The sequence below is a fragment of the Achroia grisella genome, unplaced genomic scaffold (assembly GCF_030625045.1).
Source record: "Achroia grisella isolate CSIRO2021 unplaced genomic scaffold, CSIRO_AGI_Agris_v1 utg640, whole genome shotgun sequence".
Taxonomy (NCBI): domain Eukaryota; kingdom Metazoa; phylum Arthropoda; class Insecta; order Lepidoptera; family Pyralidae; genus Achroia; species Achroia grisella.
In genome coordinates this window covers 1,985,790-2,013,258 of record NW_026712977.1, presented here as the reverse complement: position 1 = coordinate 2,013,258, position 27,469 = coordinate 1,985,790, and the positions used below count along the sequence as shown (strand labels likewise).

At 32.8% G+C, this 27,469-nt stretch overlaps 1 protein-coding gene across 3 annotated transcripts in view; it reads right to left on the bottom strand.

Moving 5' to 3' along the window:
• Positions 1-27,469, bottom strand: part of LOC131849169 (discoidin domain-containing receptor 2-like) — a 57,775-nt gene that overhangs the window by 22,406 nt on the left and 7,900 nt on the right. For all 3 annotated transcript variants that reach the window (XM_059199172.1, XM_059199174.1, XM_059199173.1), the window contains exons 2-4: positions 22,647-22,749; positions 2,338-2,443; positions 28-259 (exon numbers count right to left, since the gene is read on the bottom strand). In XM_059199172.1, the coding sequence (XP_059055155.1) occupies positions 28-259; positions 2,338-2,443; positions 22,647-22,707 (399 nt within the window). In that variant the 5' untranslated portion in view covers positions 22,708-22,749. The remainder of the gene's footprint in view (positions 1-27; positions 260-2,337; positions 2,444-22,646; positions 22,750-27,469) is intronic.

Genomic DNA, 27,469 nt, shown 5'->3' with positions numbered 1-27,469 from the left:
ACTGCAATTGAAAACTAACAAACGTACCTCTTGACCGTCGGCTGACCTGTAGCGCACCCACTTGGCTAGCTTTGGCCGCCAGTACTCGAGGACGTAAGCCTCCGCGTACTCCTGGCCCTGTCCGTTACCAAAGCGCCCTTGACTGCCTGTGGCGGTGATGACGTGGATATTATGGAGGTCGATCTCAAGCCATTCTGACGATTCCGTAGTGATTTGAGGCTTAGGACACCAAGCACCCCCTTTTAGCTCTTGATTCAATCTGTTGAATTTGTACATCATGTAAAGACAAAGACGTAGTTAAAGACATTAAGAGTTAATACGAAATATTGTCATTTCGTGAGTTAAGATTCCATTTTAGATGCATTCGTACCATAATACGTTTAATTTCGCATACCCAGCCGAGTGTATTAAGCATCGCTCGCTCTAGACGTACGTTAACTAATACAGTTTCATAAATGGATTATAGGAAATGAAACGTTTTTGAATCATGTAAATCGTATATTTGAATATCACCGAGTACATTAATAAGCCATAAGACCATTTAAAGAACATCATAAACCTCATACTTTCTCCATTCAGACCAATCAGAGTTAATAATGGAGGTCTGTTATTAACGCATTCACTTATCATGTGTCATGTTGTGCAGTAATCGGCCTGGCCAATCAGACAAGATGTCCTGTTAGGCTTATTGACGCCACTGGAGCAACGATATCAATACCACTGCATACGATCGTATCAATTGATGTAATATGGAACTGTATTGTACAACATTTAAGCTCGGGGTATACATACATATAACACATAGTTAATTATACAAGTTAATCGCTTTCAGTATTAACGCAAACCCTGTTTTCTAAGATTCATCTAGTCAATCTGTCATTATATTTCTCGACACAAAACAAGTATTATAAATACAAATAAGTAATGAAGCGCAACTTATTATGAGAACTATTCCATTAAAGACAATTTTTTTCTTATTATTTTAAAATGTAAGCTCAATGTAAATTCATTTTATTTAAGACTAACTGTAACTCATGACGAATAAATACCCATAGTGCAGTTACTTGTTGAAAATGTAGATTTCGATAAGTGAAATAATTGATAAAATCGGTCCCGTAGTTTTTGAGTTCATCCAATATAAATATAATACGTAATATTTGCATAGTTTATTCCCTTATGTGGCAGTAAGAAATAGGGAAATAGAGAATTGTCAATAAAGCAAACAAAGATAGTTTATCCTGAAAATATCCGTAGACGAGAACATTCGTAGAATAAACATAGATACATAGAATAAACATACGATGCAATTTCAAAATAAATACACTGCGAATTGAATGCAAAACTAGTACGTGTGTTCACAAAAATCTCTCGTCTAGATTTACATTCGCAATTTCCACACCTCCTGTCATCTCTTTTACTTCATTTCCGATACTCGTAAAAGACGGGTGTGTTCCATTCTTTTGTTTCTACGTAACTGTTTATCTATGGCTAACGAAAATAACACCATATGTGTATCGGTTCGGTAACAAATATTTACATATTTTAAGTACTTTTATATTACAAGTTACTCTACCTCCTTTCTTTACAATAGGATCGAGAACCAAGTTCTATCCATATGTAGAACTTTTGTCATAGTACTCTCTAAATCGGGAGACAACTTTTACCTCAAAACTAGATTCAAGACCTATAGGGCATTGATCATGTAATACATTTTTCATCATTACTATATTAAGAAACGTTATTTTATTTTCATTGAAATTAATAGATCTCCGAATATGCGCGAATCCTTTCATAAGTATAAACCATTTGGTGGTTCCATTTGCAAACTATACTACTCCGTTTCTATATGTATAATATATATATCTACAAAACTGTCAATATCAATTTGTTTGAAATGAGTATTGATGGACACGTAGCATAATTTTAAAATGTTGAAGTTTTTTATACAGCTTATTCGAATTATACAATGGAGCTTTTTGATTTATTATTATTGTTTCTATGTAGAAATCATTAGTCTATTAAATCTAGTAATTTTAATCCAAAGACATACGTAAAAAAACTAAAGCGAATTTCCATTTGAACATTTCTATTAGCGAAATCGCTCAAAATGTAGCCTGTAGTCTGCCTAGTGACGTCCCACTACAATAGCCTGTAATTGGGACTGTTCGATTGAACATCCACTAATAATATAGTTTTACATAAAAGCGGCCAAGTGCTTTTTGATCCAGACCAAAATTGGTTCGGCCGCGGCGGCTACACATCTCCCATGTGTGCTAGCTGTAATGTGTGAAAACCTAAACAAACAATCGATAGAAACTAATGTATAACATATATTACCGTCCATTCTGTGGTCCCACGTTTCCGTCGTTGAACGAAGAGCTGGCACTTAGGTCCTTGTCTGGGATCAGACCACTTTCCATGCCGAGCGGGGCGATGCATTGCGCTGCAAATATAGACATGTCATTACATCTTGTTGTACTGCCGGATTTATATAAAGTTAAAATGTCTTAAATAAATATTATCTTAAAGTACACATATTCAATTCGATGCACGTCTGTAGAGTAACTATATTGTTTTAAATATTTATAGTAATCAATATTTAAAACCATTCTTTGTGTTCACATGAAATCTTCTTTATCAGTTTTTGAGATAAAAATGTATACGTTACAATAATTTGATCTTTCCTTCTGGATGTTTATTGGATTTAGTTTGTGTAACTATGTAAAAAGATATAGAATATATAAAAAAAGACCTTTAGTGTCTTTTGAGTAAGTAATATACGCAATATAAAAACGGAACAAAAGACAATCACACAAGAATACATTTTTTTTCTATATTAAACCCTATCGCGTTACTATTTAAAAATCTATAACTTTTGATAAAAAAAACGGAATTGTTTAAATGATAATAGTCTATATAAAAAATATTTTTTTATTATAAACGCTATATAATGGGATGGGATCATTAAGTAGGTATTTAAGAAATATAACAAAGAAATATTTTATAGACGGGATTTTTTATGAAACGAAGTATTTTTTGTTATTGTTATTATAAGTGTTTTAGGAAGGTGAAGTGAATTCTTTCGAACAGGGCAATTAATTTGAATACCTATTGGAAGAAAACGCCTGAATTGAAATAAACGACGAATAAGGAAAATAAATATTTTTCATAAGGAACATAATCTTTATTCAAATAAATTTAATTTCAAGCACTCTTGAAAGCTTATTTTCCGCGATAAAAACAGTTTCAGACAAGAAGAACAAACAACTTGCTCAGAAACTCGACTTGCTCTTTTCAAACAAAACTTGTACAATTTTACATGTTTATAATTTTGTGTAGATACAAATTACCAAACGGCATAAAATCATAAAAATTAAGATATTAAATAAACAATTAGAGATTGGAAAATAATATTCATATAAGTGTTGCAAAATAGGAACAAAAAACAGTTTGTAATTCATTCGTTCACAGCCCCTTCATCTGTTTGCCCATATATTTATTTAGTAGAGAAATACATTTCGATGTTAAATCCGTTATATTCGAATAAACTCAATACAGAATATGCTACATGTAAAGTTAAATAAACAGATAAATGCACCTATTCACAGTGCATCTCAATTATATATTTGGTTCTGATTACATGCAGCGTCTAATGATCACAAACGGGGTATATACGCTTTTATACATGTACTAATTTCCTGGAGCTTTGTATGCGGGAACTCAACATTTCCATCCCCGTGAGAATTTAAGGAATTTAATGCACACATATTAGTTAAAGGTGCAATAAGCTTAAAATTTTGTATAGTGCATTTTAATTAAAAGCATCAATATAATGAATTCCCCTCGATGTAATAATACTAGTGCATCTGTGTATACACTCGTTTTTATCCCTAGGATATCGTTAAACCCGTCTAGGGGAACAAAGCACGTCACTCGAAATAAAAAGTACTAAGCCGAGGTACCCTACGGCTCGGTCAGCTTGGTAGGTATAGTCTAATATCCCCTGTTATGGATTGGGACCCCTGTCCTGGAGTGGTACGCTAATGGGTTGGTATGATTATTATTAATATATTAATAGAACCCTCTTTGTGTTTCGCAGTTTAGTATAGGATTACAACTGCATAAAAGACTTTACAAATTTCTATCATTTTGATCATCAACGATTGATTTGTTATTTACACGCTTACATAAATCTATTTATTAACCCTTTATACGCAGCTACATATTACTTTTTTGCTGGTAAACCACAAAATATTGAATGTTAAAAACCCTAAAACTAAAATACACATTTAAATCCCAGTTCTGAGATTAATAAAACAAATTTTATTATTTAAATTAAACACCGTCATTTGAATTAAAGGGCTGTTAACTAAATACGTTCTTTAACGAATAACAGACCACAAATGATACTCAATGCATGCAAACTGAAATGCGTTTAATTCGATAAGTTATTATTTGTACATATTATAGTTTTTATAATTATAATGTATTTATAAATACTGATGTTTTATTTTAAATTTATATTTATGTATGTTTTCTTTAACAATTCATCCAACCCATCCAAACCACCCAAATATTCACATAGGATTTCATAATGTAGGTATATTACAAATTCTCCGTCCACATCCACAGCCATAATCCAGAAATAAAAGAAAATGTAAGTACTTTGTTTCAATTCCAAATGGATTAATAAAGTTATATCAAAGATGGGATTACTTAGACATGCCATTTTACTATTTGAATCATACAACGTGTATCGTTAATAAAATCCATAATAACCAGATTATGTTATTTCTATTTGGTGACTGAATATTGTTATAATATAAACCAAAGAATAAAGTCAAAGACACAACAAATTAATTTGAAATGATTATTTCAATTTATGGTAATATCTGTTAACGATTGCCTTAAGAAAAAAACATCCAATTGATGGAAGCCTTAGACTAATAGCAGACAGTTGAAAAAGAATTTAATTAACATTTCACAAGTAATAAAAAAGCCTAAGATTATTTATTTCTTACATTTTATATTAGATGCAAAACTTGAGCTGGTTTTTTATAAAGTTTAATAAAGACGATCTTAGATTATAAGCGTATTATTATTATTGCAAAAGAATTTTCAGGCCGCTTTGGTTAAATTCTTTCTTTCAGTTTACTACTATATTACATACTTTAGATTATTAAATACGCATTCGTAATTTTTATTCTTAACTAGCTGTGCCTTCGGTGTCACCCGCGTGTAATTTATAGCCTATATGTTATTCCGATGTGTAAGCTATATTACTGTAAAGTTTCATCAAAACCCATTCAGTAGTTTTTGCATGAAAGAGTAATAAACATCAATCCATACTCGCGAACTTTCACGTTTATAATAATAATAATAATAATATGTCAAAATATAATAGCCAATTCACGAGAGAATATATTCACCTTAATTTTAAGCTTTTACAGTCCTTACTTATTACCCGTATTTATATAGATTAAAGTCGAAATACACAAGTTGTTCTAAACAAGTATTACCCATTTTCCCACAAAACGTGCATTATGCACGGTGTCTAAAATTTTCACACGTTTTCGTGACAAAGAGTCACGCTGCATGTTAGCGGTTTGTCTGCGACGAACACGAAAAGTTGGGGAACGGAAAAGTGTATTTAATTTATTTCATTGTTACATGCTCCCGTTTTCATTTTTCTATAACGTTTTATCGACAACTTTCTATCGGACTCGTGCGACATTTAATTCATTTCGGTATTAGATATAAAATAGAATAGAAAATTCTTTATCTAAATAAACTTTTAAATGAACGTATTTGAATATAAGATTTTTTTTAATATAATAAAAACAATAAAATAATTAACATCTAACATTACAACAATTACATGCGTTTTAAACTCGTGTTAGCTTATATAATAACAATATAATTCATTGAATTTTATTTAATTTCGTGTCATTTCATAGAAACTGGAGCGGTATATTCTTGTATCCTTTTTAGAAAATGCCGGCAATTTGAAAAATGTGAATTCCATTTATTGAGGAACTAGCCGTTAGCGGGTAATGACATCGTCCGTGTGGAATTAAACTTATTTTTGTTAAAATAAATAAAAGTAAATAATAAACAAATCAGTCCAGCCGTTTCAGAAATTAACAAGAGCAAATAGACAGACAGTCAATTTTTTTAGCTATTTTATTGCTGCAAATACCGATATATTTCAGAGGCACTTCGATTTTATTTAATTACATAAATATTTTATGTGTTTTCATGACGCCACATACATACTTAGCTTCTAAAAAAACGTATAACGGTGCCTTATACAATTATAGATCTCTGTGAATAGTCAAATGATAGCTAAAACTTATAATTAAGTCTGTACGTAGGTAGGTATGGCGGTTGGTCAGAAACAATGTCCACCTTCCGTTTACTGTTTCCGGCGTGTGTTCTTGTGTCGGTGTGATATTGTGTACCTACATAATGTGTATACATTACAAATTCTAACAGTTAGCAGCTTTTAATAGTCCATTATGATCTATATTTTGTATTAATATTAAATAATTACAAAAAAAATAATGCGTTATATGTCATATATTCAGCACTTTTTATTTAACTACCAAACTATATGTGTTTGGAAATTTACGATACAAAAATACGTTATAAGTTACTCTTATAAAAAGAATCCGTCCATCATAGTATACATCTTAACATAGAACCAGAACTATGACCCTACTAATGATTATGTATTACAAAATTAGAAGTTATTAGGTACATTAACTCATTCTCTATGTGTCATTTCTCTCTATGATACTTTTGACTTTTTAACGGCTCATCCAATCATTATAAAATTGGGACACATGTAGTATTTGTGATAGAGATAGATATCAGTCAAACTCAAGCAGACTATGCTAGCAAGCGAAGACTATGTTAGGGAAATTTTTAAAAATACATTATCAGTTTAGTTTTTTATATAACTAATACTGACATAACACTGATGGCTAACCTGATGGAAAATGTCAACTATATTTTACATATTTAACAGCACTAAGGACATAGTCTTTATGTGGCGCCTATGGTACCTCTCATAGGTCTACATACCTCATGGAAGTATAACATCAAACCTAGGTACTCTACAACTATACTACTTTAGAAGAACTAATTTAGAAGCTATTTGGAAGCACAAATCGGCAAAAACGAGCAAATGACTATTCAAAAAAGCAACGGTGATAAAAACCTTTAACTATATATAATAACAAGATTAAATACAGATAACAACTTGAAGTTATTCACACGTAAAAGCTAACCTAATATGCGACAAATAGGAGTCAACGTAATTAATCTCTTACTTTTAAGTTGACTGTAGTCAATATGATTTTGTGCGCCACAGGGGGTTGGGTGTAGGTGAGCTAATTACTTGAGCATCAAAGGATGTTCACTGCACACCCTAAAGCGAAATTAGGAAACGTGTTTACTAAACGTATTCAACGTGATCTATTATAACATATAGACATATACATATATAATTCTGATATGACCACTATAACAGCAATAATTTGTTAATTGACTTCTTCACAAGAAGTGGTAAATACAATTAATATTATAATACTTTCATTTTTTGTAGAATAGAATAGACAATTTTTATTTAAATATGTAGAGATCAATGTTTTTCTACTCCATTATATGATCAACATAAATAAACTTTTTTTAATAACATACGAGCGAAATGTTTTAATCGTCGGGCCATGCATTTTTTGTAGAATAGAATAGAAAATTCTTATTCAAATATGTAGAGACCGATACTTTTCTACTCCACTCTATAGTTAATATAATTAAACATTATTTTTACAATGTTTGTAGCGTTATCTGTTTTTTTATTAACGATAAGTAACAAAATCTATATTAAGACTACCGTAAACTTTTCAACTTTCACTCACGAAGTAACTTATATGCTCAACTAGTCTTGTCAAACTTTATACTATATATTCGGAGAGTTGCTATATATGTATACGTGTACAATAGTATAATCGAATCATCCACTCAATGGACATTGTACAATGTAACTCATGGCATCGCTCATGCGTTCACATACTTGTGAACTAAGCAATCGTGCCTCTTGTATAGATAATGTGTATTCCACCTACTTGAGAATAATTATAATGCCTATATTATAAACTACGAAAGTTTCTAACCGTGTTCAATAGTTACACACCGTTAGTTAAGAGTAAGCTGCAGTGCTTATATACCCATTCGGATTTAGTGAATACAAAAATATATGGGTGTCTTCATTAGAGCGATAGAAGTCAAATCAGTTCATATCATAGAATTATTAGTCTTCAAGTCTGTTAGCCAAAAAATACTGCATGAAATTGAATGCAGTGTTCACCAATGTATCGTAAGAGGTTTTAAATTTTACTGTAGGAAAAGTTCTTATTACGTACGACGAACGGCCAAATCTAGAAGCTAGAAAGTAAATAAAAATAGCTACCAAGTTAGCTAAATACAAAGATATCCGCTATACGATCGTATTTTGTGGGACACGACCGGCACACTGACCATCAATCATTGCATTCAAGTGCGATACATCTCCTCCTCTTACTCCACAAAAATTTAATTTTAAACCATTTCACAATCACATAGCTCATAGAATCAAAACGGGAACATAAGGCGTGAAATATCACACAATTAACACAGCAGATATCGCAGAGCAAACACGGTTGTCTATAATAAAATAGACAAATATGTGCATCCATAAGCTTATATCCACTGGTATAAAGTTCAAAATTGTGTGATACGGTACAAGGAGGAGCCGCACCGCTAGTACCACACATGCATTTGAAGTTTCGAACATTCTTTACAACTTTTTGTCACATAACACATTTTGATAACAGTTTTAGCATGATGCTATTAAAATCTCTCTTGTTTCCCAAGTACTATTTGAATATTAATATGTCAACACATTTTGAAAATGGCGGAGTCAGGCTTTTCTTATACAATGAGCGCGAACTTTCATAATATTAAAAGTTAATGAGGAAAGTTGCCTCAAATTCCATAATCAAAAGCCTTAAATTGAATTCGCATAAGGCATCGCCAGCAACGATAGCTATTGACTAATCAATAGCTTTTATAATTTAAATTCATTGGACGCGACACTCGTAGACATTTATGGCACCGAAGACACATAGATCTTAATCAAAACTCGTATAGCCAACGAATAATATTAATGTCACTGTTGCATACTAAAACTTGCATACTGCACGGACTTTATGACATAATATGATAGGCATCATAGACATAATAAAATTGTAAACCAACCGTGACCATAAGTGTATTAAATATTGTTTCCAAAAAAACAAATTGTACACATTGTAGGTACTCAGGTTATCTGATAGTTTCATTTCGATGGATTGACAAACAATAAAGTTAAGTTGATTGAAAAAATACACACTACAATATTGTAGCAACAGCACATACGAAGTTGGAGGTATAACTAGTGTGTCATAAAGTACGATAACATTAGTGGACAGAGTCCTAACAACACAAATATTTGTTGCTTATCAGGACCAATAAAGGTACACATATGCAACAGTAGGTATATATAACGCAGTACATTATACGTACTAGAAGACGAAAAAGGGTTATATAGAATATCAGTTTTCAGAGTTAAACATGTAATTAAATTATTAATTAGCAGTAAGGTGGCAGATGTCACTGAAAATGCTGGTAATTTATAAAGTTGCTGTCAAACAGAATTGCGCAGCAGCGCATTTAATAGCGACTGATTTTTTTTGTAATAAACAAAAACAAAAGTGTATACATTTTAACACCAAACCATTCTAAACAACTCAGTCGCAACGCAGAAACAAAATTATTTCTAGGGACCAATTCATTAAACTTTTAAAAACAAAACTTTTATTTACGCCAGCCGGCCCGCCACGGTTTTGTCAAATTCGAAATTTTACCACAGTAAAAGCTTTGTAAAATGGGCACCACCGAATAAAAATCCATTGTGGTCGTCCCCTCTGCCAAACAAAAGACAAACACTTATAGGTCAAATGCAAATAGAATTCGCTTGTTGCGTGTCTAGTTGTTTAAGCAGCGCGGCCTCTTGTTGCTCAGCGCTTGAGAACAAATTGCAAACGTCATAAAGCCAGTTTTGAATATTAATAAACAAGAATAAATGATCCCGGTTTAAGCAAAACCATTTACTTAAAGCAGCGGTTCGCAAAGTGCGCGTGATTTTGACGTCCGGCAAATTGAACAGTGGTTTTTTAGGTGTACCCTTTCGGCAACATTCGAGGGCCGGTTGATTTTTAATAACGCTATATGTTCATACATATAGATTTGGATTAGTACGCCGGACCGGAATTAGAATGGGGAAAGTTTCAGAAGCGCTGAGCTTGTGCGTGCTTATGCTCTTGCGTGACATGTAGTCGTCTAATGAATAATAAACAGCGCGCACTGGCGACTCGCTACTCATTCATATCCATCCACGAAAGGCAATATTCTTTTTTACATAAAACGATTGAATGCCAGCTTAAACTGCCTACAATATTGACTTGGTATTGTATAATTTTCGGAAGCATTCGGCTGGTACACGTCTATTCTCTTGTACTTGGATACGTGCATACAGTCATACCCTATACACGCTAACTTACAATGTCACAGGTTTTTCTTTTACGACAAAAACCACTTTGCGTGATGTCGTCGGGTCTATTATTTTAATTACTTTCATTGCACGAGGGGGGGTCGTTACATTTTGCTTTTTTTCACAGGTACGAGTAGCTTTGACGACGAATGTGTACCGGCTATATTTCTGACAGCGATAACGGTCTATCCGATATAATACGTACACGGTAATGACTTTTCAAACTGTACACACAAGCGTATAATAATATAAAGAGCATAGAACACAATAATTACAGGCGATAGACGGTAGATCGATAGGAACGGGCCACCAACTGACTAAATAATGAAAAACGCCTTCGATCATGCTTTAGGCAATTTAGACAGAGAAGCGTGTTCGAGGCAACTTTTTTAACTTTTATTCGTCGAAATCGATAGCAGACGTATAATAAACCGCCCTCGGCGTTACACACAAACCCGTTCGATGTTTCAGTTTTCGAATGATTCTTATTTGTAATATACAGACAGAGAGGAACGTATGTCACATAAAATTTGACTTTATCCCGAAAAAAGAACCGTGTAGAGTACGCCAAAAACTTCAATAATGTTTTGCCTACTTGTACCATAAACCGTAAAGTTCACATAATAAAGTTATTTACGTCGGTCGGTCCAATTAGCCTGACATTTGATGTCTGTAGCGTTACATTAGCTCGGCAGTATGCGCACATTATGTATTCTGTGTATACGTTCACCAATGAATGGCATTTAGATTTTTTCATTTTCAATTTAAATAGCTGTGCATAAATGCTATATTGTAAAGGATTGAATATTGGACATTTTTAAAACAATATTTTAAGTATCTTATAGTTCTTTAGGTCTGTTTTGGTTAGTACAACTGATTCGTTTTGTAGTACTATATAATGTAAAAGTTATAATATCGTAACTATTACAATAATGTACTGTTTCGTAGTTTGTATAATAAAAACCTCTTATATTGTAAAATAAAGTATTCATTTCATTAAATAAATATAACAGTGAGTTCCTTCCATTTTTCTAAGCTAAAATTGTATTGTGAATGGATAAAATAAAAAAAAAATCATTAAGTGCTTAAAATTCAATTTATTTCAATAAATATTATTTCTGTTTCTATTTTAGTATAAGTCATTAGAAGGACAGCGCCAATTCTATTATTTCTTGGCAATCATTAATTTAAGTTGATCATGCGTATATATTGACTGATTGGACCGTTTCTCAATATTCTATAAACGTTAACACTGACTCTCGACATGGCGTGAACCCGTTAACCCCTCGATATATGGGTGCTGTCAATTGAAAAGGTGAGATCTGTCAATAATTTGAAGGGTCAATGTATGTCAGTAATGTTTTCGTTGAGAGTCATGTGTGAGGTTGAAAACTATCGATAATGCAGTACCAGCTCTATGATCGGTACATTCCCTGTACGGGACAAACAATTACCATTGCAAATATACATAGTTCGCCGAGTAATGCCTTAATACGTACACGTTTTGTATGAAACTGCCGTACGGCGTCGTCGGAGGGGCCAAGATGCATCGCGGCTTCCGTTTCCATTCTTTAAAACCACGGGGCATGACGTGATTCGCCATTGTCGCTGACACTGCTCTCTACGTGTACAGCTTATGAAAACGTTTCTCTGCTAACATTGTATCAATTTACAATGAACTTTCTGAATATAACTAATAAGCTTACGCCGTCTGGTATTTCGAATAGTATTTTAAACATTCGCAGTGAACATCGCTCGCAGGCAATTTCCTTTGAAAATTGAAGAATGGAACTCCACGTTCTGAAAATGCGCGGTGAATTTCCACGATACTAGGTACATAAAATTATTAATGTTACGATGATATGCTTAACCGCAAACAAAAGCACAATGCATGCACTTGTTTACTGAACTGGAGAGCATACTTATACAAATAGAATTTAAGGTATATTGATTTTAATATCAATGGACAAACCTAATTAGTTAACCAAATATTAACAATTAAAATTGTTTGCCCCTCCGTCAAATGATTTACTTAATTATACTTAATCATCATTTCAGTGCCGAAGGCATTGTTTGACAGGTATAATTTACAAATGAAATTTATATTTGGGTATTTGAATAATTAATTAGTATACTAGAACGTAACATATTGTAATAGTTGTTTCTAGTGTTGCTGTTGGCCGAATACTTTATAAATATAATATTCTAAGCCCAGGTAATAAGGGACATTATTAAAAATGATGATTACATTTAGCGGTTGTCATCTTCAAAATTTATGGGAAATTTAAAATTATACAAAGGTATAATTTTAAATATAATTTTATATAGGGTTCCAGCTCTTTAGATCTTAGATTAGATTTCTTGCAGTCGAGATAGCAACCTACAACACCACAAAGCAGAAAGCTCTATTTACGATGAGAAAATAAAAAATATTTTTAATTAAATTTTCAGGTACACTGGCTGTATGAAGAGCGGCTACTGTAAGCTGTTACTGACGCGTTAGAAATAAAAAGGTACACAATAGCGAGTTAACACACAAGTTTCAGCTAGAACCTCAATTGAAATATTACAGGGAGTGAGACTGCTCGGAGAATTTATAATTCTTCGTATAACTTCAACGTAGTCTCGCGACCCAGGGCTGCGCAACTCTCAGAAGTTTCTAATTAAATATTAAAGGCGCCCATGCACAGACATCGACGGAGTTGCCATTCACAACTTTTCGATTGGCTTGGTGCTTTATGTACAACATGAAGTGGACTTCGAACTAACCCGTACCAGTGACGATTGAGTGGAAACCGCATGTTCGACGTGAACAGTGAGCTCTGAACTGGAAATGACTAATCAAATTACAATTGCAATCTCTAGCAAATCAGTCAAAGCTGCCAACTATGTGTATACAAAGCAAGGACTAATATTGGAAACGGATAATCAATATAAACTATGAATTTATATTATCATAACAATTCTAAACTATTATTGTACATATATAATATTTTAGAATGGAAGCCTCGCATTTTTATGAAACAAAATATTGTAAAAGCAGAACTGAGAATATTCCTAACATTTCACTACTATAATCCCCAGTTGGAGCGGATTCGACGTCTACATAGTTCTTTTGACTGTTGACTTGACGTGCCTCTAGTACGCTTATTCTTGAAAGCTACTTGGTAGCGAGCAAGTCTCAAGCCGGCTCCCGGATTAATTTGATTTGAAGTTCATCGTATTCCGTCATCGGAGAGTTAGTCGGAAATTCAAATTGTCACACAAACTTTAGGTGTCGGAGAGATTCGAACTCACTACTTTTGAGGTCTACAACTTGGTGTCCGTTCTCTATAAGATTATTAAAGGCTTCGTGTCGATTGAAATTGATTAGGAGTTAGAACCGAGTGTTTGATATAAATAATATTTGTCTCAAGACTGACGACGAGTACTATATTATTTGTGCACGATATCTATTAGTTGCTATGTAAGTCATTATTTGTAGTTAGACGACAAATTTTATATTTACTTTGTAATTTGAGAATCCCCTTAACTCACCGTCTGTGCATAACTTTCCAGGAAATTTAAAAACTAATAAAAGTCAACGACACCAAAAGGATGTCTAGATATAATCCAAAGACGCCGTTAATGCACCTTCATCCCTTTGTCGTCCCAAGTGTAATATAAGACCTACGTGGATTTATTATGAGTTTGAGCGTCCTCAGTACAAAACAGTCTTCGGAACCGTTAAGTACGATATTTATTTATTTTCATAATATTACAAGTCCATTGCATAAAATCAGAATCATATTGTAAGTGATGTACATACTTACACAAATATGTATATAATTTAGAAGTATATATAATAGGAATGGTACACAATTCAGACAAATAAAGTAGCGATATTTTTTACTTCCATCTGAGGTATGTGGACCCACGACAACTAGCACGTCCAGCTGGTTTCACGGCCTACGATGCTAAAAAACTATAACTATAATTATAGTCAGATATACAGTAGTAGTGCTAACGGTGCTTCTTACATCTTAAGCCGATTGAACACATGACTTGATTAAACACCACACAGTAAAAGAAAGTGACCGTTATTATGCCACAAAGGCAGCCCTTTGTCTGCGGATGATTACGACGATATATACTATTCTGCAGTTAAACAAATAATTATGTTACGATAAATTTATAAAAAATATACGTCTAATACGAAAACACTTTATTACACGCGATACATTGTGCAATAGCTAAATACATTTCAATATATGAACATTTTATTGAGTTATTGTAGACAAACCAAATTTTGTATCTTTCACAGTTAGCGATTAAATATTATATAGCGATTAATTCATTATTTCCTCATTTGCTCAGAAGCCTAATACCATAATAACATTATAAATGGGAAAATGTGTCTGTCTGTTTATGAAATTAGATGTGCAAATAGACTCGATCACAAGAACGGATATAGGCTATCTTTTGTTCAGCGAATATCGAAAATAATGAAGACCACGATATCATAGAGAAATAAAACTTTTTCATTACTCTAATTCTACATTACATTATTGTGGAACATTTCAGCTACTTACGCGTCAGTCGTCATATTTACGTTACTCTTAACTTTATCGTCGAATAGAAAATGTATAATGCCTTACATTGCAACGGTTGCTGAACAATATGTCAACTACACAAAGACTGCTTTATAATTCTGATCTAATGAAACTAGTAAGCTCTTAGTGATACATTATTTATACGAACTGCACGACGAAACTTGCAGTGTTCAGGCGTTGTACCTAATACATATATCATTTATTCATATCACTGAGAAACATTGACGTCAGCATAATGTTTTTGTATGTCGCCGAAATGATATAATGCATCCAAACACCTACTAGGGAAAACAGACTAGCGTCGTAAATACCAACACATATTTTCGCAAAAAGCTTTTGGTACTTGGTTGGTTGAGAGTGCAAGACGAAATCATAACAAACAAGAATGCTCCGTATTCCCTACTCGCCGAAGTTCTAATCCTGTAGCTATTTAAGACAATAATTAGATGTGTTAATTACGTATTTAAAGCTGCAAACACTGGGACGTTATCCATAACATTTCCCTTATTATGCCTCTAAGCTATTCTATAATGTAATGCGTTAATTAATATTTTAGACTGTGGAATGTCAAACTTTGTTATGTTATGTGAGCCATGAAGTCCTGTTCAGTCGGTGGTATGTCATTTAGTTTAATAAAGGGCACCTTACCTCATTTTAAGCATGTTGTGTATTGAAAATGAATTAAATTTGTGACGAAATTAGTATGAGATGACCGGGAGTAAAGTCTATTGATAGTAAAAATTATAACGTCGTATACGATAGGTTTGATATGATAAGAATTATGTTTAATGCTAATTTGGTTTCTATTTTATTATTTTTATTCAAACAAGAAAGAAAAAATATTTAATCAGTGCTTTTCAACAGGTAACACCAAAACCAAAATTGTTATATATTCGAATATTGTTTCTTTTCATTTCAGTTGCAATAAGTGCATGCATATATTTCAAATAAATGCCCTATGAACATTATACAAAGCATTTATTAATGGTAATAATGTCCGTTCTTACACAAAGTGTGTGTTAAAAGTTCGAGGGCACTAAGGATGTAGCCTGAGTCCCATGCTGTTTAATAACGTCATTGACTACAGAACTAAAGATATCAAAAAACCAGTACTATAGGCATTATTATATGCAAATGAATGTTTTTATTAAGGAATACCTGCCGAAAATTCAAGATCGCGATTTCTAAAGAGCAGCTCTAGAAAACAGGGGATACTTGTGAACCGACAAAAAACTGAATACATGCATTGCAATTTTTCTGGAACTAGTATCCACACTTGAAGAAATCCCTGAAATAAAGTCTTTGAATTCAAGTATCTCGGATCAAGGAGCTAACATAAAAGCAAATATTGAAAGGGACATAGAGAACTGGAATAAAACTGGATGGAGAACACTTTCTGGGGTTGCTCTATGAACCTGAATGATGGGAAGCAAAATGCTTCCCATTATACAATTAATGAACAGAAAACATGTAACTGAGTAGAAAATGCAGCCTAGCCGGATCGATATAACCGTTGAAGAATTTCTCGCCAACCTTGATAAAGTCCGCAATAACTATATCTCAGGGATATTAAAAGTACGAACACGAAATACAACAAAAATTAGGAAACGTCGTTTGAGTTGCTAAGGATACATAATGCGCCAGAATAAAGACGAATGTAACCAGACCAGTGATTGCCTAAGGCAAGCTGAACCAATGTGGGCTAGAATCCAGCAGGATCATTTTGACAATGGGCTTGATGACCATTTTGTGATGGCACAAAACCGCCGGGTGGCATAAAAGTATCAGGAAAGCTGATATATAGGATATAAGGAATTAGCCAGGAGAATAATATTGATATAAACATAATATTCTAGAAAAATCGGTTCAATATTTACTCGATAAGAAACTGAAGTGATAACTTGTATAATTAATATATCTGTTTGTTAATATAATTGCACATCGAGTCAAGGCGACAAAATGGATGTCTAAGATTACAACCGACAAACAGAGATGAGTCATCACAATCCACAACCCATATAAAGGTTCGCAATCCCAAGTCTGGAATTAGAAGGATTGCGAGGTTAATCGCCACCCAAAGCGCTGAGGCGTTAAAGAAATGGTGCTACCAACGAAAGCGACAAGCATTCCATGGAGGGAATATAAAATCTAAATTAAGCGTCGAATGTCGGTCAATACCACTTAAGCACCAGTCGGCTTGTATAACAATATGCGATTGATCCAGCCGGGCGACGACCGCGTGTCTTTACTGCTCAATTAGCGTACAGCGCATTCTATAATGAACGCTTAAGACTAACTGAGAGAAATCTCTACAATAAGAGGAAAGATTCCGATAGATTCAGATTTTAAATCCCTTTGAGAGGTTATGTAGTTGTTTGTTAAGGTCTCACGTGAGTGGGTAGCTCGTTAAGAGCGGATTGAATTTTTTTCGTGTTTTCGGGTAAAAACATGAAAATATGAAGAAATAAATACCAATCCGATTATAACAAGGTACTTATAACAGGCTACTTATCTCTTTATGAAATGTTTTCTTATCATTATTTTTTTAATTGGATAAACAACCTGTATTACTAATAAGAAACGCGTGTACGATTCTTCGTATCTACCATTATTATTATATTATTCAATAATTATTATTATATTATATTATATGAATAAGAAGCATAATCGATGTAGTCGTTAAATAGTAATTTGAGATATTTTCCTTCGTCGGTTGGTCCAGGAATCTAACGTAGGTATTCCTAAGTATGACACTAGAGAAAAACGTCGAAGCGCTTAATCTATAAGACCGCTCTATTGGTTTTAAAGTTATGTCATTTTATTTTCCGTATTCAGCTTACTAAACCCTTTCATTTGATACCCAAATCATGGAAGTGCATAAAACAACTAGTAGGCCATTTTAAGTGGCCCGCCATTTTGGATTTGAAATGACGTCACTTAGATAACTGTTCATTTTCATCCTACCTAAACATGTATGCAAAATTTCACCTCAATCCAATAGGGATAACTGCTTTAAAATTCAATTGCAAGATTTGACCCGAACAAACACTACTGTGATGAATAAAACCTTGCAATAATAAATCAGTACAAAACGCGAATGACATAAACTAACATACATAAAAAAATCTATTTATAGACCACGGCTTGTCCATTATGTCCATACTACTTATCTACGATCCGTGCTAGGCATTCGGAATAACAATAGTTTATAACTATATCGTATATATTTACAAATTAGAAAATTTTAAGCGCAGCTTATCACCATACATTTCTCAAAACCGTATCCAAATTAGTTTGGCCGATTCTCAAAATACCGCGAACAAATGCAAAGAAAAACCGACAACAATTTTAAAAATAATACTTTCATATTCTATTACGATAATAATAGTATTTTTAAAGGTATTTGAAACAACTTAGTTGAATGTATAGACATCGATATGTTAAATTTTTATTATATGTATAGAATGAATACTCGAATAATTAACTTAGTATAGCAACGTAACGGCAAAGCGGCAAAGGTGGCTACCTATATAAATCGATATCACAGAACTGCCCAGTTCCGCCACCGGCCACAGCATCTGTACTCTGTAGTGAAATTTGGCCCGTAATGCGGGCCGTAATTAAACTAGCGAAGGCCGTTGAGTAATTTAGGCCGTCAGGGGATAGTGCTTGAAGTCTATATTATTAAACTAGGTAGCCCGTTCCGACTTCGTATGGGTATCTAATATGCTATACATGCACCATTAGAAATGTTTGCTGATATGAAGCTGGAGCGGCATCTAGTTATTAAGAAATATATTACGATACATATAAATTTAACTTGACTTAAATAAAAATACTGAAATTGTAGCTAAGAGCCATATAGCCAGCTTTCAAACAATAAAAACTACATCGCATCCGTTTATTAGTTTAGGGGCACATATATACAAATACATATACACTTCAAACTTATAATAATATAATTTTATACGTCGGGTTAAACAAAGAAAAAGTAAAACTCATTAATTTGTGTTTAATAACTTCCATCGTTTCTTTTATACATTTTTTTTATATTGTAGATGATTTTGTAATACTACATTGAAATTTAGATTAAATCTTTCATCACACTAAGAGTAAAAATTCTAATTTCTAAAAACGTGAACTTATTTCTTAGTTTTTATTGTAAAGTTCGAATACAATTATAGTTCTTTATTCTTATTAACAACATAATACACTAGATTGTTCCCAACAAACTGTTGCTCATCTACTTTGCACTTCGAATTTTACAATCCTAAAATCCCGTGTTCAAAAATAAATTCAATTACTTAGCTCATTAGAACATGAATAAATAAGTACCAATTATCGAACGTATGTAAGCCCATCACTTGACTTGGCTTTACCTATTTTCCTAATTCTTTTTTGTTGTTCGTTAAAAAGAAAACATACTGAAATTTTTCAACTGAATTAATACATTGACGTTAATTGCCATTTTATTTCATTATTTTGTTCTACATTTTCTCTATTAGTAGGTACTCTACATTCATGATACGGCAGAACAGAAATCTAGATACTGATAAAAATTTCAAGCGTAATATTTTATTTTCAATAGCTTTCATTTCTTATTTTACTCTACAAAGATAAATCCTACAAAAATCCTTTCACTATTTCCACTCCTGGCCTTTCAGACAGTGCCTTAATGGGTATACCCGTGTGTCAGTCGGAAGAAGCTTTTACATACAGAATTGGAATAAATATAGCAATGTCGAGATATTTCCAGCAATAATATCAATTGGAAGACTAGTAAAGTTTCCTTTTTCATTCACTTTGTAGTCATCTTCGATCTATATATATTCTTAAGCCAGTTCCTTTACAGGGTTGGCAACTATAATATATAGATAAAATAACTAAGTAGAATCAGAATCTTTTCAACATTAGGTATATAGAGAATCATAGTAAAAATACTTATGGAATAAACGCCAAATTAACACAAGTTTTGTAACCGACATAAATAAATATATTGATATATACATAGATAAATAATGTATGTATTTATATTTAAAAGTATATACGTCAAATAGATGAATGTCCTAAAACATATAGTTAAACATCCCGTATCTGTGACATTCACGGTTTCTCTAACAGTCTTGATACCACCATTGTTATCTAATTTCAAAGTAATATAAACACCTAAATCACATATACATATATATTCATATCTATTCTGAAAAATAATATTATTGTACGGATATATTATGCTAATGATCGCAAACCACTAGACAGGATTATAATTAGTCGCATGTAATTATGTCCGTGCGACTATACGAACAAAGTCGATATTAAATAAATTATTACCTGAAACTTCAGTACTGAACAATTAAATTGTAATTGCGTAATTAAGTACTGTATCATTAGCGTCGTGGCCTGCTGTCGCCGATCCTACTATACAGACAATTATGCATTCTATGTAGATGAAAAGACTGTTATTTTCGCAGTCATTATTTGATGCCGATGTCAGACAAACTGCACTTATGATTTCAAACGAGTGATGGCGCGTGTTTCTTGTTGGTATATAGTAGAGATATCAAAGTATAGAAACTAGATCGTAAAAATAGAATAGAAACAATTTACATTTTCATAAAACTATGAATAAGTACTCTTTAACTGTCTAGATTTTTCAATTGTCAACAAAATAGTTACAATTTAGATGAGACAAAGAATGCACGTTTGCCACCATAGTAATATAAAAAAAGAGATAAAGAAACATGATGTTTTTTTCTACATAAAATAAAACAGAAGATAAAGATTGTGGCTACAAAATCTATTATAAGCCAACATATAAAACTATCTAACGACTAAGAAGGTTATTTTAGCTATTTAATTATTTCATCCCGTTCATTGAACTTATTTATAAATTAAAATAATATGAGGAAACACTAAAAAACTGATATCGAATTAACATAAGTAAAGTGCGCCAGAAGACGCTGAGGCATGTGCACTTTAAACACCCTGATGAACAGCTCCAGATAAAGCCGCCAAAGACGAAATATAGTATGGTGATTAAAATCGCGTTTCATTGTACCACACCTACTATCGATTTAAATTACACCAATTTTTATGGGATATCCTACTTCTTAATAGATATCTATTTCACTGATTATTTATTCGTCTTTGAAGTTTATAACTTCGCAGGTATTCGTTGTGATCTGTCAATTACCACGTATCCTCTGAAGATATGAAATATTAACAAGCCCGTACAGTTCTGTGTACTAAACCAATCAGTTATCAAGTTATCGACGCAGATTAGATTATATTACATAGAGACAAAGCCTGCATCATACGCTATCTGGCATAGACAGATCGTGCCTAAATAGAAGGCTTGACATGACTATGGGCGAAATTGCAATGATCGCCCCGGGCTTCGCATGAGTACAGGGATTGTAGGAATCTCATTTATTAAAATAAGGTATAGGCCACAATGTTCTGTTAATTATCTAACTTCCTATTTATAAATACATAAATCTATTTAATATAAATTATTGAAAGTATGTATGATATATTTTTTTTATAATCGGTTGGGTTTTCCAATTTATCTGCTATAAATAAAACAAATCTTCCAAAAGAAGACTGACTGATGAACAAACACAACTGCTTCATTCGTTTCTAGAGCATTCACCATAAAATTTCCTTGTATACCGCAAGAGAGCATCAAGTAAAAGTTTCAGTAACTTTCCCGAAAATACTCTCCACAGTTAGTTACGGAGTAAGAATACACGAGTCTTCTGTCTCTTTCACAACCAACAAGTTACTAGAATCGTCAGGAAAATGAAAAGAGAAGAAAACAATAACTTGAAGAAATTACATTTAGAAATATGTGTACATAGTACTACGTAAATGTATCGTTTTCTGTACATAAATAAATAAATGAACATTTTTATATTTGACTAAAGGTTGCATTCCGCTCAATGCAGTATGTTATACGTGTGCTACCAAATTTCCTAGATATCCCGCCCCATTGATCCCCTGTTCCACCCATAACGATGCTCTGAGACTAAAGTATATAACTTTAGTTGGTCACCAAAATTCGTTTTTAAACCGCTCCATAAGTCCTTTCGCCGTATTGTCGTGTGCTTTGTACTGGCGCCCATTTCCGTAAAACCATAAAGGGCTGCTATAGAAAGATTTCAATTATTTAAAAAAGCATGTTGCAAGTGACAACAGACATTTTGCGGATTTAGTATAAAAATTACGTAGTGAATCTTCAATTCAGAGATCATATAATAATTCTGATTAAAATTAAATATAATAATAATAATAATTCTAATTTTAATTGATTATTATATAGTTTCGCCAACTACAGAGAACCTTACTAAATTATCTATGTTTCAGTAAAATGTATGCTTGTCACCCACATAATGCTATAACGCGAGCATAATTGTACTTACATATGTCAAGAGCATCCACGAGCGAGGCGCCTAGCAGCAGCAACACCACACACCGTAACATCTCGCCTCGCTCACTTCACCATCTTATACCGACACTTCAAATCTGAAACAATAAAATAAACATAGTTGTTTACTATTTATTTAAAGCTATGTTACCTTTTGTTTACTTATTATGTGAGACAAAATTAACCATGTCCATTTTGGTGATACAAACCATCTTAACGTTTCTCATTAAAAGCCGTTCTGCCGTTTAGTGGTGACACGGTTACAAACTCACGAATATACACACTTTTGTATTAATAATATTTGTAAGGCTTTGTAACAAAGTCCGTTTATCACGAACCGTAGCCGTCGTCGTACGGAACGTCTAGACTCATCCACATTCTGAGTAATAGTGTGTATGTGCAGTTGCACCGCGTAACTACGGTACCTAGTAAGCGATCTGAACGTCTGTCTGTTTTTGAATCCAATTTGAATCTCAATATCAATCCACTTCTGCTTTGCGTCGTATGAAACGCAATCAACAATAAACCGATTACAATTTCCTTTGTACACTGAATGACCATGCAACATGTAACGAACATGTCACTAATGTCAAATTCAGGAATGGTTTGTAGTTTGACTAGACAATGACTAAAGCAATGTTTGCACATCAGAATAATAATTGCTTCAGTTATTACATGCCACAGGCATGGTCGTATGCCATTTCGTATATGTCATACGGCTCCCTTCAGTTGTACAGCCTGATGAACTTTGCCCTGAAGCTTGTGATCGCTTTGTCAAAACGTATCGTTTGTTTGTGTACCTACCTAGGTATAGGACCACGGATAACAATTTCAGATGAGTATATGTATTCTGTTTCATACTTTTAAGGGCGTCCTTTTTCAGCGGGTTATAAATTTTTAAACTTCCTTATTGTTAGCCGAGCCCGCAATCTCGTACCCGTGAAACATTTTTTATTTGTTTGGAATAAAGTATACTACATATTTCGAGTGAAGCCTATCATAATATATTTGTAAAAAAAATGTGTCTGAATTGGTTCTGAGATAAGCGCGCACATAGGCAAACAGTAAAAAAATTCGAACAACCATTGTTTTAGATCATTATACATATTGTCCTTAATAACAGTTTTTTTTTTATATATGTAGGTTTTTATTATATTGTTTTTGGTGTACAGACAGCGATAAGTTACATTATGATTATATGCATAGACTAGTTGTACCCGCGACTTCATTCGCGTGGAATTTAATTTAATTTTTCTAAATTAAAAGTAGCCTCAGTTCTCCTTATTACATCAGCTACCAGAATATAAAAGTCCCGTCAAAGTCGATTCAGCCATTTTAGAGATTAGCCGGAACAAACAGACAGACAGACGAAAATTGTAAAAAAATATTTTAGTGTACAAATATACCGCATTTATATTCATATGCATGTAGTAAAAAACGGTTATTTCCATATTAGAAACAGACACTCCAATTATATTTTTATGTATAGATTATTATTAGGTTTTACAATAAAAAATAATTTGGGTGTACGATTCAAGAAAGGTGCAAAACCGTCACATTCCAATATCGATCGATCGGAAGAATTCAGATTCCAGAGTAGATAATATAAGATTGGTTGCGACGACACCGTGGCAGAGCAAATAAAGGGACTAAACATATTATCTCTGGCTATATTCCATTTCAGAACAATTCTAAAAAAACTCTAAAGCACATGTAAGTTGATTTTTCATTAAAAACTAGGGCATTATTGATATTTCTAAACACTAATTACAATCGTCTGGGTAAATAAAAATACCGCAACATGCACGAGATCTCACCCCAAAGGGGTGCATGGGCAATTTGGCGACCGTAATGTTTCCCTGGGGTGGGGTGGGGTACACGTGCACCCCCGTTTGAGCCAATAGCGGGATGGAAAGTGGACCAAAGCTATTTGAAGTACATGATAACTTATTAGAAAACGTAAGAAACAAGTACAAACCAACAACATAACTAATATTGTAATCGCGAATTGAGTTTGTTTGTTACAGTTTTAAGCCCTAACTATTTAAGCACATATCATGAAATTTGGCAAATACGTATAATTTGAGTGGGCTACTTTTTGTCTCAGTTAATTAGGGTTAAGCGGACGGAAAGATATAGGATAATTGAACTAAATTAAATGTTATAGAATGGCAAAAGAATCATATAAATTCTTACCAGAATTATACATAGGTACACGAAGGATAGAAACATTGTTTATTCTGTGGAGTTTTTTTTAAGTTGTCGTCCTCATCTTCGGAATACTTAATATGGGGAATAATATAAGTTCATAATTTTTAGAGTCTGAATACACTGGTATGACACAAATAATAAATGTTAGAGAAAACTAAAGGAGTGCCTATTAATATAGGTGCTCCTTCATAAATGTAAATCTCATTCAATTCGGTCAAAACATTACTGAGACTATCATTACATAGTATAAAACAAAGTCGCTGTCGCTGTCTGTCTCTATATATGCATCTTTAAATTTAAGATTTTGAAGTTAAGGTTTTTTTTTATAGGTAGTTTGATTTAAGAGGAAGGTTTATATATATATATATATACATATATATATATATAATACATGTACACCCGTGCGAAGCCGCGGCGAGTAGCTATCCAATGATAAATGACAACATAGGCACAGATAAAAACTGTAGATATTTAAAGCTAGATAATGTGTATAATATGATATTAATTTGAAGTATAAAATCGTGTTTGTAGCGTCACAAATACGTTGCGTGACTGGTACGTTGTCATCTAAACCATACGCATGCCACCCTGTAACCACAGAGACACATTTGTACATATATTCCTGTGATGTAACACTATAACATAATGAGACGCTTTTATCTTACGTATGAGTTATGCCACTCAACCTTTTAAACATATTGCTACAATTTATTACAATACTAGTGATCCGGACGGTTTCTCTCGGGAGCTATAACCACTTTCTGAGTTTTAAATTCATAAACATAATACTCATATATTACCTATTGCATTCTGAAATATTTATTTTAAATCTATGTGGGTTCCAGAATTTACTTTCCTCATAACAAAATCCGCTCATGATAATTATTAAAATATTAGTATTAATTTAAGTATATCAAAATAAACCCATAAATAAAATTACTTCGAATGAATAAATTAAAATATTAGTAAAATTAAAATAAAACCACAAATAAAATTTATTACATCTTACTATCTTATTATACTTCAAATGAATTCATTGAATTTCAATTAATTATAGTATAAAGAGCAGATTTTATTTTATAAATGCTTGTTCATAATGGATACACTCAAAAAAGACAATTTATTTTAAAACTCGTCACCAATTAAAAGTTACAAGGTTTAGCAAATAACATAGGCTGTTAACATATTCCATCCTGGCAGCAGAGCTGTGTACAGTTAATTATAACGTATCAGTGCAATTTCCTCCACAATGAAGTTGAATTTGGTGCACTGTGTAGAGAAATTGGATACATAAAATTCAGCCGGCCTAGAGCTCACTTCATCAAGCCTACATGCACATCAATGGTTTGATGGCTGCGGAATACATTCTAGGTTTACATTTGTTCCTGTATATTCACTTGACTGAATATGAGCAATATACAGTGATATAGTGATAATATCGCGTATTCACTTACTTACATAGATCACTATGTATTTTATTTGGGATGGGACCAATTAGCGCGGTATAATCTGTACAGCAACAATAAATAAATTAATATATTTTCTTGAGTTTCAAGTTATCTGAGACGAACTTCTTAAACATTTCATGGATTCACAGGACGTGTATATGGGTCCATTATGTGGCAGAGATGGAAATTTCGTGCAATTCCTGGGCCTTGCGAGTACTTGCGACCCGGGTTTAGATTTAAGGGGCCCCTGTGCCGACGTACGTCAACACTCATCTTAACCGTTCTTGTTTCTCTCTCTGCCTAGCCAGATCTGGTAGTAGCCTTAGATACCCGGTCTAGTATTGAACTTACTACAGTTCTAGCTAGGCCAAGATCTTTTAGAAAGAAAGAAAATAATGAAAGAAAATTGTTTATTTGGTACACTGAAAATAATTTTTAAATTTTAATATTAATCTTGTCGGTTTATAATTAATTTTACAGTACCAAATAGGTCTCCGCTCAGCATAGATCGAAGATAGATAGAAGATCGTATAGAGATTTTTATGAATATAATATATATTTATTCTTCTTCTGAATGAATGAATAATGATAAATGAATAAATAAAGATAGGAATAAATGGCTCAATGAATAAATGAATGAACATATGATAAAATGACTAAATGCCTAAATGGTTAAATGAATAAATGAATGAAAATATGAACAACTGACTAAATGCATAAATGATTAAATGAATAATTGAGTGAATAAATTTATAAATGAATAAATGATTGAATAATAAAATAATTAAATGAATGAATGTATACAAAATATTGATATTTTCACAAAGCGGATTTTATACGGTGTTTGTTTATTACTTTTTCACAACAAGGCGTATGAAAGGACAATAAATAAGAACGGGCCGAGTATATCTTCTAGAATAGAATTTATATATTAAAAAAAAAACAACACAAGTTATGGGCAATTACTTTAGGTATAAATCAAATCTTCTACACTCAAATTAAAAAAGGAGACGAATTCCTAAATAGCACCTGAACCTATCTATCTAACTTTAACAACAATGGAAGCTGTGGAATTAATACTACTACTAGTCTGCTCAATCCAAAAATTTGTGAAATTTTAGCTGAGTTTTAGAATAACAAACCAAATGACAGCATACAT